The sequence below is a fragment of the Oratosquilla oratoria genome, chromosome 9 (assembly GCF_046742065.1).
Source record: "Oratosquilla oratoria isolate Oo_2021 chromosome 9, ASM4674206v1, whole genome shotgun sequence".
NCBI lineage: Eukaryota > Metazoa > Arthropoda > Malacostraca > Stomatopoda > Squillidae > Oratosquilla > Oratosquilla oratoria.
In genome coordinates this window covers 2,631,324-2,648,224 of record NC_134785.1, presented here as the reverse complement: position 1 = coordinate 2,648,224, position 16,901 = coordinate 2,631,324, and the positions used below count along the sequence as shown (strand labels likewise).

The 16,901-nt window shown below is 45.3% G+C and overlaps 2 protein-coding genes across 6 annotated transcripts in view; one reads left to right on the top strand and one right to left on the bottom strand.

Annotated features, from left to right (window-relative positions):
• BicC (protein bicaudal C) overlaps positions 1–16,901 on the top strand; it is a 202,672-nt gene that overhangs the window by 65,574 nt on the left and 120,197 nt on the right. For all 5 annotated transcript variants that reach the window (XM_076189782.1, XM_076189780.1, XM_076189779.1 and 2 more), the window contains exon 2: positions 2,032–2,126. In XM_076189782.1, coding sequence (XP_076045897.1) covers positions 2,058–2,126 — 69 coding nt within the window. In that variant the 5' untranslated portion in view covers positions 2,032–2,057. The remainder of the gene's footprint in view (positions 1–2,031; positions 2,127–16,901) is intronic.
• The window catches only part of LOC143028645 (uncharacterized), a gene marked incomplete at its 5' end in the record, with an annotated part of 1,667 nt that continues 1,175 nt past the window's right edge, over positions 16,410–16,901 (bottom strand). Inside the window, one exon of the mRNA XM_076191081.1 lies at positions 16,410–16,709. Coding sequence (XP_076047196.1) covers positions 16,410–16,709 — 300 coding nt within the window. The remainder of the gene's footprint in view (positions 16,710–16,901) is intronic.

Here is a 16,901-nt window from a genome sequence, read left to right as displayed (position 1 = left end):
ATGTGTGTGTGTAGGTATGTATATATAGATGTGCAGGTATATACATATATATGTGCGCATAAAATAATAATGACAATATAAAAAAAAGACAAGAATGATAAAAAATATAAATAAAAATAAAAGACAACACATGATAAACACACATTACACATATTACATGGCAAACACACATTACATGGTAAATTAAAAGACAGTCCCAAAATCGGCAAGGGCCGCTGGGACGAAAAAAAAAAAAGAAAAAAAAAAAAAAAAAAAAAAAAAGAAACAAGCAGTTGAGTTTTGGTGTGCCGTCCTGGTACATTTGCCAATTCGCTCATGGGAAGTACTATCATGGGAAGTATATCAACCGTTCTGTTCTACTAACACTCAAACAAAAATTTTCAAAATTTTCCATTTGAAAGATTTTACCTATGGAATGGTTAGGCTAGGCTAGATTAGGTTAGGTCAGGAGCTAATGGACAATATAGGTTTCAAGTTTAATATTCGCGTTTGTGTATTTCTGGATTTTTACCCAGTAAATATTGAGAAACTTGAGAAACGTCGTGCATCTGCCAACGTGTTTGAATGACAAGTTAGAATCGACATAATCGTGAAACTGTTATAGCTAATTTGAATCAAATGTTATCGACTACCTATTGTTACGTGATTTTAATCGTATATTATTCTATTTCAAAACTAAACAAATAAACATTTTGTGCAGTATTTATTAAATTTAGACTGTTCTTGGTGACTTATTTTTTTGACTGATCAGTTTATAGATTTGGTATGTAAGTTTTAAAAGAGGTCCGTTGAACCATTTTCGTATTTTTTCAAGTTTGGACAGACACACACACACACACACACACACACACACACACACACACACACACACACACACACACACACACACACACACACACACACACACACACACAGACACACACACACAGAAACACACAGCCACACACACAGACACACACACACACAGACACACAGACACACAGACACAGACACACACAGACACACACAGACACAGACACACACACACAGACACACACACACAGACACACACACACACAGACACACACACACACACACAGACACACACACACACACACACACACACAGACACACACAGACACACACACACACAGACACACACACACACAGACACACACACACACAGACACACACACACACAGACACGCGGCGGTCCGGGTTCGAATCCGGCCCAGGACTGAAATAATTTCAGTATCGCTGGGCTGCGGGTCGTTACTCCAACTCTCGTGGGCGGAGAGTGCGGGGTATGTGTGCGTGTAAGGTCACATCATTACCCATAGATCGATCATATATGAGCTCAGAGCTCTCTTCGGGAGGGAAATAGTTGTCGATCACGAGTTCAACACGTGATCCAAGACCATGGTGAGACGCGCGCGAGAGCACACGTACGTGTGTGTGTGCGTGTGCGTGTGCGTGTGTGTGTGTGTAATTATATATATATATATATATATATATATATATATATGTATATATATATACAAATGTTGGTACATTATGACAAGTTGATGAACTCAGTAACTCGGAACTAGACCCGTGACTTCTTTTTCCACCTTCATCAACATATATATACAGTATAATACATACATAACTTCACCTATTTCAAACTCTACTCACAACCACAGCCATTCCAACCTAGCAAAAACTTCCCATGCAGCAGCACTTCTCACCATACATACGTACAACCTTACCAAGCCGGATAAAGCCACTTTTGTGGGGTACAGAGGCTACATCGTCCATCAGGAGATAGGCCGGTCCTGTAGTGGACCATTAAGGCTAAACAAAACTCGCGTGCGTGCGCGCGTATATGTAATGCAATGACAGTTCCTATTGATGCAATGTCACTTTGAGCAAGAGTTGTCTCTTTTGTTGAATAGGGTGACAGTTCTTCAGGTAGGCTATCCTAGGGTGAACGATTCTTGAGGTTCTGGGGGGGGGGGGTAACCTTTCTTCAGGTGTTCCTCGTCATTGATTTGCTCTTCCTCTCTTCTTTAGGCTACACCCCCGCCGACCCTTGTGACATGGAACTCCTGAAGCTTCCCACCGACCCCGACGGCAAGATCATGACGGCCGACAACTTTTTCCAAAAGGTAAGACCGAAGACGTTAGAGCGTCGCTACTTGCGGCGAAGGTCGAAGTGACGGCAGTGAGAACCCTCCCACCAGGGAGTTGGACCAAGGGCATGGCTCATTAAATTTCATGCTACAAAGTCCTCTGTAAGGGGCACCGTACTAACCTCCATGTGACGGGGGGGGGGGTCGTGACGTTAAACAGGATCATCATTAAAACCGGAGGAGGAAGGGTTCTTGAAGTTTTTAGTTCTTGGGCAAGACCCTTTCAGGCCAGTGACGGGTACTTGATGGAGGTGGCGCTTCAACATAAAAACATAAGAATATAAGAGACTGCAAGAGACCATAAGGCCTACACTAGGCTGTTCCATATCCCTTGCCACTTTTCATCCCTATCCATAAAGTTATCTAATCTTCTCTTAAAACAACTAATTGTTTCACCCTTAACTACGTTGTTAACAAGTCTATTCCACTCGTTAACTACTCTGTTGGTAAACCAGTTCTTGCCTATTTTCTTCTTTAACGAACAACAATCCTTTCCCTGCCTGCCCATTTTGAAAGCCCCTTCACTTCCATCTAGAGGTGCAGCCCTGAGGGGTTGACGCTTGGTCTGCGGACCAACCTAAGGATATGTTGGTTAAAAGTGTATTTCCTCCAATATTTGACACGCAGAGAGCTGATAGCGGGTGACAACTTCCCTTCTACTACTTTGAATCGGTGACGTAGAATCGGTCCCATATCAATACAACAAAAGCAAGTCCAAAACTTCTTCCCCAGAAAAATCGATTCGAAGGCCCGAGGACGGTGGACAGACACTATGGGGCTGGAGTTATGCAGTCCGTGAAACTTGTAGCAACAATTATCATGGACTGCTATTGAGCGACCTCTTGAGATAATTTTGGTCAGCCTCTCTATGAAAGTTCTCAAACCTGGTATGCAGTGAAACTCGAAGCAACAATTATTATTTATGGAGTGCTATTGAGTGACCTCAGATAATTTTGATCAGCTTCTCTATAGAAGTTCACCTTTTAGTTCCAGGGCGCTTATGAACTGTTGTTCTAATGACCCTCAGAAGTCTTAATAGTAAGCCGTAGTTGAGTAGCATGTAGATAGACGGATTAAAGAAACAAACAAACAAATGCATACAAAAATATTCGCGACACTGGCGTGAATTTCTAACATAATTGGTAATTAGACGGAACACTAAATATAGGTAAATGGAGTATAGATCAATAAAAAAAACAACAACAACAAAGAAACAGAAGTCGGTAAACAAATATGTACATAGATAAGGAAAAATAGAAGGTGGGGAGAAAGGGAGAAGAGGTATGCGGGGACAATGTAGATAAACAAAAGATATACACTACATCAACGAATAACCAAAAACAATAGCTAAAAAGAAAGATAAGCTGATAATTATGCAAATAGATTAGGAGAGAAATGGGGGAAGTGTGTTGGCATGCCATTGATCATATCATTGATAAGCAAGATATATAGATAAACTAATAAGCAAAAAAAAAAAAAAAAAAGTCTCCTGTCGGCATGCTCCGCCTTTGTAATCTTTTGAAATAGAAATGGGTTGCAGGCATGACATAGATCATGTCATTGATAAATAAGAAAATATATATCAACGCATAAGCAAAAACAAATAAAAGCAAAATAGATAAAAACTAAGATAATTCGAAAAATATGTAAATAGATAAGGAGATAACGGGATATCTAGGTTGCTGCTGCACCCATAGATCATGACATTGGTATTCTCCGTAACTCTTATGTCCAGTAACACGTGACACAAGAATATCTAATCTTAATAAATACGGACGCTACCGAAGAAGGAGTGTATGGGAGGGAACGCGGAGTGTGACCTTCGGTCGAGTATTTACATAATCCGACTTCGGATCTCATAAGCATACACGTCCGATAATCACATGTCCCTTCAGTCTTTCTGGTTTTATGTAAATTCAAGGAATGTGGGTATTGACTGGGTACACAAGAAATTAGTGAGAAGGTAGGGTAAAGCGGCAGGGGCTCAAGGAAGAAAAATGTCACTAAGGTCTATTTATTTCAATTTGAATATTGTCTTTACCTTTTTATACCAAATGTTCCTCAACAGTTGGATTATTTTTTTCAGTTTTAAGATGTTTATTTTTTTTAGTCCCTCCTTCACCTTCCTTCCTTCTTTCCCTCCTGCCTCCACCTCCTGCCTGCCCCTCCTGCCTCCACCTCCTGCCTGCCCCTCCTGCCTCCTCTTCCACCTGCACACCCATATTCCACCTTCACATCCACCTTCACATCCACGACGACAAATATCGTCGAATATAGAGAGAAGCTTTAACTAACGACGATGCCCGTAAGAGGCTGGGTTTTAAGCCGATCGGTGCGAGTGACGTCCTCCACCAGACTGGGCATTAAGCCCATTGAGAGTAATTTGCTCGGAGAGTGTTCGAATTTGTTATAATTTATTCTGGTTACCGCTACAGGTTTCTTTCGTCGAGGGTAACCAGCGCATCTATCCTTAAGGACACTATCGCGCTGGAGGTGGATGTGGATGTGGATGTGGGGATGGGGGTGGGGGTTTGGGTGGAGGTGGAGTGGGGGTGTAGGTGGGGTGGAGGTGGATCTGGAGGTGCATGTGGGGGAGGATGTTGAGGATGAGGTGGAGGTGAATTTGAAGGTGGAATCCTAGTGATGCGATAGGATCAGTGATAGGACTATAAAAAAACTAAACACCTGAAATTTGGAAAAAAAAATGTAGCCCAACTGTTGAGGAGCATTTGATAAAGGAAATACTCAAATTGAAATTGATAGACTTTTAGTGATATTTTCTTCCTTCACCCTCCCTCCCAGCCCCTCCACCGAATTTTGACTGAAAAAAATCATAAAGATAATAACGCATCTTGGAAACATCTAATAGATCAACTCAAAGCATAAAAAGTAAATTTCATAAATAAAAATTTAGAAATAGGAAAGTTTGAATAAATAAAAACATAAGCATAATCGGAGACATTCAATAAATAGATTAAATCATAAAAGTCGTCAGAAATATTTAACAAATAGATCAAAACATAACTTCAAATTGCCTATAAAATAATCAAACATTTGATAAGTACATAAAAATATTCAAACTTTTGATAAATAATTCAACCTTTAAGAAAAGTCGAAAACGTTCAATAAATAAAGAAAAATCTAAAAATGTTCAGAAACATCTAATAAATAAATCTAAACGCAAAACTTCAAATTATACATGAAATGTCAACGAGACCAGAGCTGTTAAGACGTCACACCTAAGAGTCGTTTCCCGACCCCCTCCCCCTCCCCCTCCCCTTACCCCTCTCCCTCCCCCTCCCCTTACCCCTCTCCCTCCCCCTACCCCGGGGGAGAGGGGGAGGGGGAGAGGGGCATATGCGTTTCACAGTTGGAAAACAGCGTCACAGAGAATAATTATATTTTCGTCGCTGGACCTGACACACATTTGTTGATAAAAGTCCATTTATCTTCCTGGTTGTAATGCGTGTGTGTGTGTGTGGGTGTTTGTGGGGGGGTGTTTGTGAGGGGTGTTTGTGGGGGGGGGTACAGACTACCCTGTTGGATGATACGCACTGATGACCAACTCTAAACCATCCCTTCCCTTCCTTTCCTTTCCTCTCTTCATCCTTCCTCCTTCCTCCCCTTTTACTCCCCCTCCCCCCCTTTTACTCCAACTCCCCCCTCCCACTACCCCCTCCCACTACCCCCTCCCACTACCCTCTCACTCCCCGTCTCCTCACTCCCCCTCTCCCCTTTTCTCACTCCCCTCCCCTTGTGACCCTTTACCTCCCTCCCTCCCTCCCTCCCTCCTTCCTCCCTCCCTCCTTCCTCCTTCCTCCTTCCTCCCTACCCCTCCCTCCCTCCCTCCTTCCTCCCTCCCTCTCCCTCCCTCCTCCCTCCCTCCCTCTCCCTCCCTCTCCCTCCTTCCTTCCTCCCTCCCTCTCCCTCCTTCCTTCCTCCCTCCCTCTCCCTCCTTCCTTCCTCCCTCCCTCTCCCTCCTTCCTTCCTCCCTCCCTCTCCCTCCTTCCTTCCTCCCTCCCTCTCCCTCCTTCCTACCTCCCTCCCTCTCCCTCCCTTCCTTCCTACCTCCCTCCCTCCCTCTCCCTCCCTTCCTCTCCTCCCTCCCTCTCCCTCCTTCCTCCCTCCCTCTCTCTCCCTCCTTCCCCCTCCCTCCCTCTCCCTCCTCCCGCCCCCCCACCCTCTCCCTCCTCCCTCCATCCCTCCCTCTCCCTCCTCCCTCCCTCCCTCCCTCTCCCTCCTTCCTGCCTCCCTCCTTCCTTCCTGCCTCCCTCCCTCTCTCCTTCCTACCTCCCTCCCTCCTTCCTTCCTCCCTCCCTCCCTCCTTCCTTCCTCCCTCCCTCCTTCCTTCCTGCCTCTCTCCCTCCTTCCTGCCTACCTCCCTCCTTCCTGGCTCCTTCCTCCCTCCTTCCTCCCTCTCCCTCCTTCCTCCCTCTCCCTCCTTCCTCCCTCCTTCCTCCCACTCCCTCTTTCCTCCCTCCTTCCTACCTCTCCCTCCTTCTCCCTCCTTCCTTCCTCCCTCCTTCCTTCCTCCCTCCTCCCTCCTTCCTTCCACCCTCCTCCCTTTCTCCCTCCCTCCTTCCTTCCTCCCTCCTTCCTTCCTCCCTCCTTCCTTCCTCACTCCCTCCCCCCCTTCCTCACTCCCTCCCTCTCCTTCCTTCCTCACTCCCTCCCCTCCTTCCTCACTCCCTTCCTTCCTTCCTCACTCCCTTCCTTCCTTCCTCACTCCCTTCCTTCCTTCCTCACTCCCTTCCTTCCTTCCTCACTCCCTTCCTTCCTTCCTCACTCCCTTCCTTCCTTCCTCACTCCCTTCCTTCCTTCCTCACTCCCTTCCTCACTTCCTTCCTTCCTCCCTCCCTCCCTCTCCCTCCCTCCCTCTCCCTCCCTCCCTCTCCCTCCCTCCCTCTCCCTCCCTCCTCTCCCTCCCTCCCTCTCCCTCCCTCCCTCCCTCCCTCCCTTCCTCACTCCTCCCCCCTCCTTCCTTATTCCCTCACTCTCCCTCCTTATTACCTCTCACTCTCCCTCCTTCCTTCCTTACTCCCTCTCACTCTCCCTCCCTTTCTCCCTCCTTCCTTACTCCCTCTCCCTCCTTCCTTACTCCCTCTCCCTCCTTCCTTACTCCCTCTCACTCCTTCCTTACTCCCTCTCCCTCCTTCCTTACTCCCTCTCCCTCCTTCCTTACTCCCTCTCCATCCTCCTTCCTTACTCCCTCTCCATCCTCCTTCCTTACTCCCTCTCCCTCCTTCCTTACTCCCTCTCCATCCTCCTTCCTTACTCCCTCTCCATCCTCCTTCCTTACTCCCTCTCCATCCTCCTTCCTTCTCCCTTCTTCCTCTCTCCTCCCCTCCTCTCCTCTACTCACTTCCTCTCCTCTACTCACTTCCTCTCTCCTCCCCTCCTCTCCTCTACTCACTTCCTCTCTCCTCACCTCCTCCCTTTCCTCATCCTTTTGTAGGATATCATAGATGATTAAAGCTGGAGGAGCCAGCGCGTGTCCCGCAGATCCTTTAAACCAGGAAGGAGAGGGAGGAGAGAGGCGGGGAGGGAGTAACAAGGAACTGATAGGGTACAGGCGGAAGGGAGGGGGAGGGGACAGGGGGAGAGAAGGAAAGGGAAGGGGAGGGACGGGAAGGGAAGGGACGAGATGAAAGGGAGGGGAGAGGGGGTAAGAGGAGGGTGGTGGAGGGGATGGGAGGGTGGTGGAGGGGATGGGAGGGTGGTGGAGGGGAGGGGAGGGGAGGGTAGTGAAAGAAGGGGGGAAGTGATGGGGGAGGGGAAGGGGGGAGAGGTGGTGTTTACATGTTCCTACGTCACGAGGAAGGCCCGGCTGAGCACAAGATAAGGCGTCAATGATGACTGATCACCGACATGCATATATTTGTAAGCAAAACTTGTTGTTGATGTGGCGGTATTACGAAAGATTACAAAAGATTACAAAAGCGGAGCATGCCGACAGGAGACCTTTTGGTCCACAACTAGGTCGAATGCGAAAAAACTATAATAATGATAAATAAAAAGAAATACAATTTATAATATGAATAATAATAAAGTAAATAAATGCATAGGTATATTTAGATAATAAACAAACAGGTAAATAGTAAATAGTAATAAATTGACAGAACTAATGAATTAAAATCGAGCAAATAATAAACAGACAAATAATCAACAAACAAACAAATAATACAAAATATAAAATCAAATGTATACTCCCATAGTTACAATCATTCTAAACTGCAAACTGACTTTATGGATACCCTGTATGATTTTAAATAAAATTCGTTTCTGAGAGATTTGTAAGAATAAGATCTTAAACGATTTAATATATATTGTCTAATATCTAGTACTAAGTTAACCTATAATAACTCTTAGGCCCACGGAGACTTTATTGATGATCATGCTGCCATGTGAATGATAACGCATTAATCTTGATTTATCGTGAGGCAAATTAGTTTTCTGCCCACGTGGTATCTCTGCTGACAAGCAGTGTCGGCACAACCGATATATATATATATATATATATATATATATATATATATATATATATATATATATATATATATATATATATATATATATATATATATATATATATATATATACACACTCGTATATCGTATATATATATAATCTTCGTTCCACACGATATTTATTCTACTTTTATGCATAAAACATAATCAATCTTGTATACTTTACTCTTATTTTTACTTTTTTATTTTTGTTTAATTCTTTTTTTTTTTTCATAATTGTCTACTTTTTAAGTTTTTCGTTTATCCTATACACTTTTTTCTATTCTACTTAGTTTTATTCTTGTTTAATATTCATGCTTTTTATTTTATGATCATTTATCTAATTTTTCTTTCATATTTTCTTATTTCATTCTCTATAATTTACTATGTTTTTACACTATTTTATTCCTGTTGAATTATCGTGTTTTTATTTTATAATTCATATCCAATTGTTTTTCCTATTTCTTAATATTTTTCTGGACTTAACCTATCTACTTTTTGTTTCTATTTTATTTAGTCTTATTCTAGTTTGATTTCTTTATATTTTATCTTGTTTAATTCATTTACTTCATATTGTCTTTAATCTAAGTGGTCTAAGTTGAATTAAACTGGCGTCTTATCGAGCAGTGTTAAGTTAAAAAAAAAAAAAAAAAAAAAAAATCATTAATTCCCCTCGCCCTTTCGGGGGAGTAAAATTAAGGTCCCTTTCACACTAGGCAATTAGTGACCGTCACTAGTGGCGGTCACTAGTTGCCTAGTGTGAAAGTCTTGGACAACTGCAAGCAACCAGTGACCGTCACCGATTTGTGGAATCCTTTATCATCTCGTTAGTCGAAAGAATGGCATCAATGGAGGAGGTGCTTCTGTCGGCTTTGCTGGTCAAGAAAAAGAGACGATCTCGAAAAAAGAACAATGCTTATGCATGAGATGTTACCTGAGCGGGCAACAGCCATAGCCTGTTGCGCAACCGGGCAACCGCAGTGACGTAGTGTGAAAGGCTCAATTTAGAATAATGGTAGGCAACTAGTGACGTGATATGCATTTTCTGTGTTGACCAGTTTATGCAGATTATATTTCCCACTTGTTTTTAATCTCTAAGGTCGGCTATGCATTTTCTTAATTTGTTTATTTACTTGTTTATGCATTTTTATATACCCTTTTGTTTATTAATTAATCTACTTAATTCATTACTTCTAATCATCCATTGATTTATTCATTCACTAATTATTTCTAAATTCATTTATGGGTTTAGCAGGGTTAATGTTATTTTTTTATTTCAATGTATATTCTATCTAATCATTTGTTTTAGTATTCATTCTTTGTTCATTTATTAATCCTAATCATTCATTCATTTATTCATTTATTCATTTATTCATTTATTCGTTTTATTAATATTTATGGGAGTAGCTGGGTCAATCTTCAAGGTATAGATGACTAACGGTTGATAATGACTGACGCGCTGGCAAGGGCAACGTGTCGCGTGTGTGTGTGTGTGTGTGTGTGTGTGTGTGTGTGTGTGTGTGTGTGTGTGTGTCGTGTGTCGTGTGTCGTGTGTCGTGTGTCGTGTGTACGCGAACGTGTGTCGTGTGTACGCGAACGTGTGTCGTGTGTACGCGAACGTGTGTCGTGTGTACGCGAACGTGTGTCGTGTGTACGCGAACGTGTGTCGTGTGTACGCGAACGTGTGTCGTGTGTACGCGAACGTGTGTCGTGTGTACGCGAACGTGTGTGTGTACGCGAACGTGTGTGTGGGTGTGTACGCGAACGTGTGTGTGTAAGTTGAATGTTATCTCTACATTTGATGGATAAGGAAAGTCTGGTGGTAGATGTTGGCTTTAATGTGCCAGACTTCGTTCTGCCTTACAAATACACGGTAAGCTCCATTCAAACTTCGGAGGGTTGCCAGAAACCTTTCAATGTACATTATTTACAAAGGTTGCCAAACATAGTAATAGTAGGATGTTGCCATATTAGCTATAAGGATATTTGGAAGATTTGGTCCGACGCGGCGAGAGGAGCCGGGAGATCCTTTGGTCCGTGCAGGTGGCTAGACCCGAGATGCGGTGAGCTCTTTATTCACAATAGAGGGTTTGACCTGAGATGCACGGAGTCTGTTCTTTGCTAAGGGTGTTTCCCGGGAACGTTGGTGAGCTGGGTTCACTTGAACAATTAACCGTTCCTTTGGAGATCGGTGACGACGTCGTAGTACAAAGTTGTAGCTTATGTGTGCGTGCACGCGTGTGCACGCTAGGCATCGAAGGAAGATGGTAACTACGCTGAATATCGAAGGTGATACCATCGAAGGGAGAGATAACATGGCTCGGTCCGCTATCTATCACTGACCCAAGTGATATTGGTGCTATGAAGATAGAAAAGAAAAGAAAAAACAAAACAAGCAAGGTCTGTTGCAGTGTAATAATGGTGGGAACGGGAAAACATTCATGAATAAAGGAAATAGGCTTAATGGTATAAACATGGGGAAAGTAGTTATTGTTTCCATTAACATAGGCAAGAATGTACATGTTATGAAATTGTTCGATTTCGAAGATTATAACGGGGAAGGGGAACTGGAGGTTTTGATTGAGAATTGTTGATGGTCCTCTATTGCAGGGATAGTGTTATTCTGTTAAGGAACAGTCTCTTTTGATATGATCTTTATGCAAGAGTCTCCGTAAGATCGTGCAAACTGAGTGCTTTAACTTTGTTCATTGACTCGGGTCTAATAATACCATAGGGCCCAGAGAATTTAGGGGAGGGCTTCGAAGCGGGGGTGTGGTTAAGGATGTAAGCAATGTAAATATCGATGGTATTTACAGGGCGTTTTGTCCTGGGTTTAGGCGATTTGGACATGCGTGAGGAGTTGGTGCATCTATTTTGTTTGGAACGCATGTCTACGGCTGGTCGTGAAAAGGAGTTAGTCGTTGGAGTGTGTGTGTGTGTGTGTGTGTGTGTGTGTGTGTGTGTGTGTGTGTGTGTGTGTGTGTGTGTGTGTGTGTGTGTGTGTGTGTGTGTGTCTCTCGGTATCAGTGTCGCTTGAGTTAACAGCTGGTACATTTTCGTGTGATGAAACAGAGTGAATTTGAGCAGTTGTGCTAGAATCAATTGGCGTTACACATTTTTTTGCCTGCTCGGCCAAATTAATATGGTTGACTTTGTGGGAATTTGCTGGTGGCAATGCAGGGAGGAAATGATTACCATAAATGATGCCATGCTGAGCAGAGTAAATGATATGTCGCTTCATCAATGTTAACATGAAGATATCAGCAGGAAAGTAAACATCAGCTACGTAGGTAGTAACTGGAATGGCTGGGTACTTATCTTTGAAGCTAATGTCTAGAGAAATTATACCAATTATTGGGAAGGGTATACCATCTACATTGCTAAACTTGACGTCGAGGGATTTCAAAATGGAGACCATTTTTGTTTCAGTGCGGAATTTATGGAAACTGTGGAGTGGCATGATGTTAACTGGGGAACTCGTGTCGATAAATATTTTCATTTTGGTGTTACTAGACTTAGCATTGAAAATTTAGGAATCTGAAGACATGTCTGGGATATCCAGGGTGTATATAGGTAGAGTTGCAGATTGAATATCTTAGTATGAAGAAATTGTCCTGGGTGTGCACCGAGTCTTTGTATTCTGTAGTCACAAGGGAGATGTAATATGAATGCCTTGCAGGAGATGTGGTACGTGAATGTCTAGCAGGAGATGTATTATGTAAATGTCTAGCAGGAGAGAGATCTGGGGGTTCTGGTCTGTGTTGCCTCCATACTAGCAGCACACAGCAACGATCCCTTGTGCGGAAACATGTACAATGATGCTCGCAGTATCGGTTTGGTTGTGACGGGTATCTGTGATAACACGTGTTAACGAGGTGTTCTGGTTTGTGCAGTATGTACAAAACATTCGTGCTCTTGAAGGAGAGCGTTGTGAGCGATCTCGCGTGCATGATGTATGTCTTGATCTCGTGTTATGTGAGGGGGACTGTGTGGCCTGTGCTGTCGTGTGTGTGGGTACTATGGGTACTGACTAGTTTTGTATCCGAGTGATAACTTGGTCCGTGTCAGAGAATTTCCTGGAGAATTCGCCTAATATGATACCTGGTTTGAATGTAATAGTGCTGGCTTTCTGGAGTGTGTATGGGTGTAATTGTGAGAGAAGGCGAAGTTATGCAATGAGGGAGACTACGTTTTCCAATAAGATTGTATTGACAGAGACCCAGTCCGAGTTTGAGGTTTTCCGAGTTCGTTCTTAATACTGAAGCTATTTTGACTGCCTTTTCTTTCGTGGCGTGTGGACCATGATTGTAAAAATTTGCCAAAGAATATAGGGGGGAAAGTGCTCCAAGAGGCTCAAAAGCAACAAATGACTTTTTAAATTGTTCTACAAATTTATCAAATGAACGTGTTTTCTCAAATAAATCAGACTAACGTCACCAGCTAATGTGTCATGCTTGCCTATTTTGGATGTTAAGATGGATATCTTTTGTCATCTGACATTCCTACGTAGTATTTCTTAGAGAACCTCAGTGAGGAAATTGTGTACAGGGATGTTCCTGCCGTTGGAGAGTGGTAATGTTATCTTTGATGACTATGATAAGAATTTGTGTTGTCATGGTGTTTTAAGTAGGTGAATTTTCTGTAGAGTAGGAAGTAGGAGGGACATGGTGGAAACGTATCTTGGTTTCGTGTATAGGGTCGGTTTGTCGAGTCAGAGGGCTTTGGGCACGTTCATGTATTGAATAAAATGTGTGGAGACCGTGTTGCTCCTAGGTGGCACTGAGAACGGAAAAAATTCTACTTACCCGAGGTGATGTCGGAGTAAGACGGTGACGGTGCAGCAGTGGGGCGAGAGGATGCACTGCTGGAAACAGGGGGAGCAATTAGTAAATTGTTGTGGGAAGTGGGTTAGAAAATATGTAATCAAGATATATAGGAATATAAAAAAATAAGGGTGAGATCTTGCGCAGCAAGATGCGGGGAGTGGGGGAGCGTTGGCTCGTAGATGCCGCGATGATCGTTGGCGCGTAGAGATGATCGTGCGGAGCGTGACGCGATGTTGGAGAAAAGGGGGTGGTGGTCCAACGTCTTTGTGTTGACGTGGTGGAGGCGGTGGGCGTCGTGGGTGTTGGAGAAATAACTCGGAGGGATATTTCCTCGTTGGTACTTCCTCGTCGTAGATGCTGTAGGATGCACAGCGTAGAAGTAGGGCTTCGCTTCGTAGTTGGATGGTGGACAATACAGCTAAAAGGGATCAGCGTAGAAGTAGGGCTTCGCTTTGTAGTTGGAAGGTGGACGGTGCAGCTACGAGGGATGTTGGAGAAAAGGGGGTGGTGGTCCAACGTCTTTGTGTTGACGTGGTGGAGGCGGTGGGCGTCGTGGGTGTTGGAGAAATAACTCGGAGGGATATTTCCTCGTTGGTACTTCCTCGTCGTAGATGCTGTAGGATGCACAGCGTAGAAGTAGGGCTTGGCTTCGTAGTTGGATGGTGGACGATGCAGCTAAGAGGGATCAGCGTAGAAGTAGGGCTTCGCTTCGTAGTTGGATGGTGGACGGTGCTGCTACGAGGGATTGCCTCGTATGTAAGATGCTTCAGCGAAGATCGAAGCCGCTGTCGTTGAATTGTTTGCTTCGGAGTGGTGTTGATGGTGAATGATACAACGAAGAGCGTCGGTGCTTCGAAGGAATTAGTGTTGCACTGCTGCTTTAATGTCCACCACTGTAGAATGTAGTGTAGATTCGTATCCCTCCGCTGGCCACCAGAATGTAGGTTGAAAGTTAACTACATTTGATGGATAAGGAAAGTTTGGTGGTAGTCGTTAGCTTTAATGTGCCAGACTTCCTTCTGTCTTACAAATACACGGCAAGCTCCGTTCAAAATTCGGAAGATTGCCAAAAAGTGAGTGATTTTGCTTTTAGTCCAAGCGGAGCTAGCCGATTTAGGGACTGGCTTTTAGATTTCGAGTGTCTAGATAAAAAATAATGTGTATTGTTGCCGGGGAGTGCTAGAAGCATTTAACAGTCCACCTGCTCTTGGAAAGTCCTCACTTTCGCCCGGTGATGCGCCGAACTCTTTTGTGACCGTCGATGCCCCGACTTTCTTCAGAGGACGATGTCGTCCGCGTAGGCTCTGACGACTGTGTCGCTGCGCACCTCCTCTCCCACCCCCGCTAGTAGCAAAGTGAAGAGTAGGGGGGGAATAACGGAGTCTTGGGGGACTCCCATGTCAATTTTGGCTTGTGGGATAAACGTCTCTCTCCACCGAACTGCTATGGTTCTGTCAGAGAGGAATGACTTCCCGAAGCCAAAATTTTCTGGAGGGACCCCAATAGATTTCAATTTCCAGGGGAGTTTGGTGTGCCAGACGGTATCGAAGTCCTTGGAGATGTCCAGGAAGCACGTGTGAAGGATTTTGCTTTGACTTTGGGCTCGCCGGATGTGCTCGGAGAGTTTCACGACGTGATCGGTGACGCTTCTCCCCTTCCTAAAACCTCCTTGAAGCTTCGGGAGGCTGCCGTTTGCTTCCAGAAGGTGGCTTAGGCGGTTTAGGACGATCCTCTCGTAGATCTTTCCTACGTGGGAGGTAAGGGCCACGGGCCTGTGGTTCTCAACTAGGTTCCTCTTGTCCGCCTTGGGGATGGGGACCACGATTGCATGTTTCCATGCCAGTGGCACCACCCCCTTCCCTCCAGCATTTGTTGTAGAGCGCCAACAGGGGCTCGTTGGTGGGTGGGGGGAAGGTGCCGCAGTATCGGGTACGTGATTTGATCCGCCCCTAGGGCCTTCTTGATGGCTTTTGTGGCCCTGAGGGCCCACCTCAGCTCGAAGAGTGTGAGGTTTGTGTCCTCCCCTTAGGGGGGAGGTCCACTTGGTCGTCTTGGGCCACCCGGAAATTGCGCTTTTCAGCGGGAAGGTTGGCTGAGGAGCTCGCGCTAGCAATATGATGCAGGAATCCTTCCGCCTTGTCCTTGGCCGTGCACAGCACCTTTCCGTCGGGTGCCCTAAGGTCACCGTCGAGGGGGGTGTATTGGTTCTTTATTACCTTGAACCTCTTCCACGCTTCCTTGAGGTCTAGTTTGTCCTGCTTGATGTTCTTCCAGTAGTTTAATTTAGCCTTAGTTATGGTCTTCTTACACATAGCTTTTGTCTGCTTCATCGCAGTATAAGCAGCCTCAGAGTCTTCCCATATGTACCGCTGATAGGCCAGTTTATTCCGGTCGACAGCTTCCTTGCAGTCGTCCGTCCACTAGGGATAGCCGCGCCTTCCCTGCCTGGTGTCCGTGAAGAGGGAGTTTAATTCCTCTGCCGGGCGGGTGAGGTCGGGTTTGGAGGGGGCCTCGACTCGGCGGGGTTAGTAGGCAGCCCAATTCGCTTTTCCCAGGTTGAATTTTTCATGGGAAGGTGGAGGGGAGATTGTGGGGGTGAGGGATACAGTGATCGTGATTGGAGGTGGTTGGAGGACAAAGGGTCGTCCAGGACCGCCCATTCAGTGATTCCCGCGATGTTGGGGGACACGAAGGAGTGGCTTATGGCAGAGGTGCTATAATTCGGAGAGTCAGGCAGCCTAGTGTGTCCTCTATCATTGAGGAGGACAATGTCGGCTGCGTCTAATTGGGAGTTTATTTCCGGGGAAGAGTGGGGGTATCCGTCTTCCCAGAAGGCGTCCCGCCGATTAAAGTCGCCCACCACAACCCAGTCATCAGGGAGGGCTCCTAGCCATTCGAAGTGGCGCGAAATAGCTGGGTTGTAGTAGTTAAGAATATGCACCGACCGGCCGGCTTGTACGGTGACGGAGGTTACCCTCCATAGCCCTCTTCCAAGGGGGGCCCGGAAGCAACCCAGGGCGGGCAGCCAGTCCTTGGGAGACATATGTGGCGATGCGCACCTTGCCGGAGTCGTCGGTCACGGAGAAAGGAGGGTAATGAAACCCTGGCAGGGTTGCTAATTTGTAGGGTGAGGTGTGGAGAGATTGTAGTGCTAGTACCTGGTAGGAGTTCTCCGCCAGGTGCTGCACCAGGAGGTCCTGGGTGGTGTTGATCGCCCTGCAATTCCACTGCAAGATTTTAAGCACAGCCATTTTTGGTGATTTATATGACTGAGCTTAGGATCACGAAGATCCCATCCAGAAGCTTGGCTGCTTGGGGGCTGGAGCGGGCTAGGTCCCTTTGCAGGGACTCGACTGTGGCCTTCAGTTTTGTGTGGTTGCACGCGCGTGTGTTGTGGTTGCACGCGCGTGTGGTGTGGT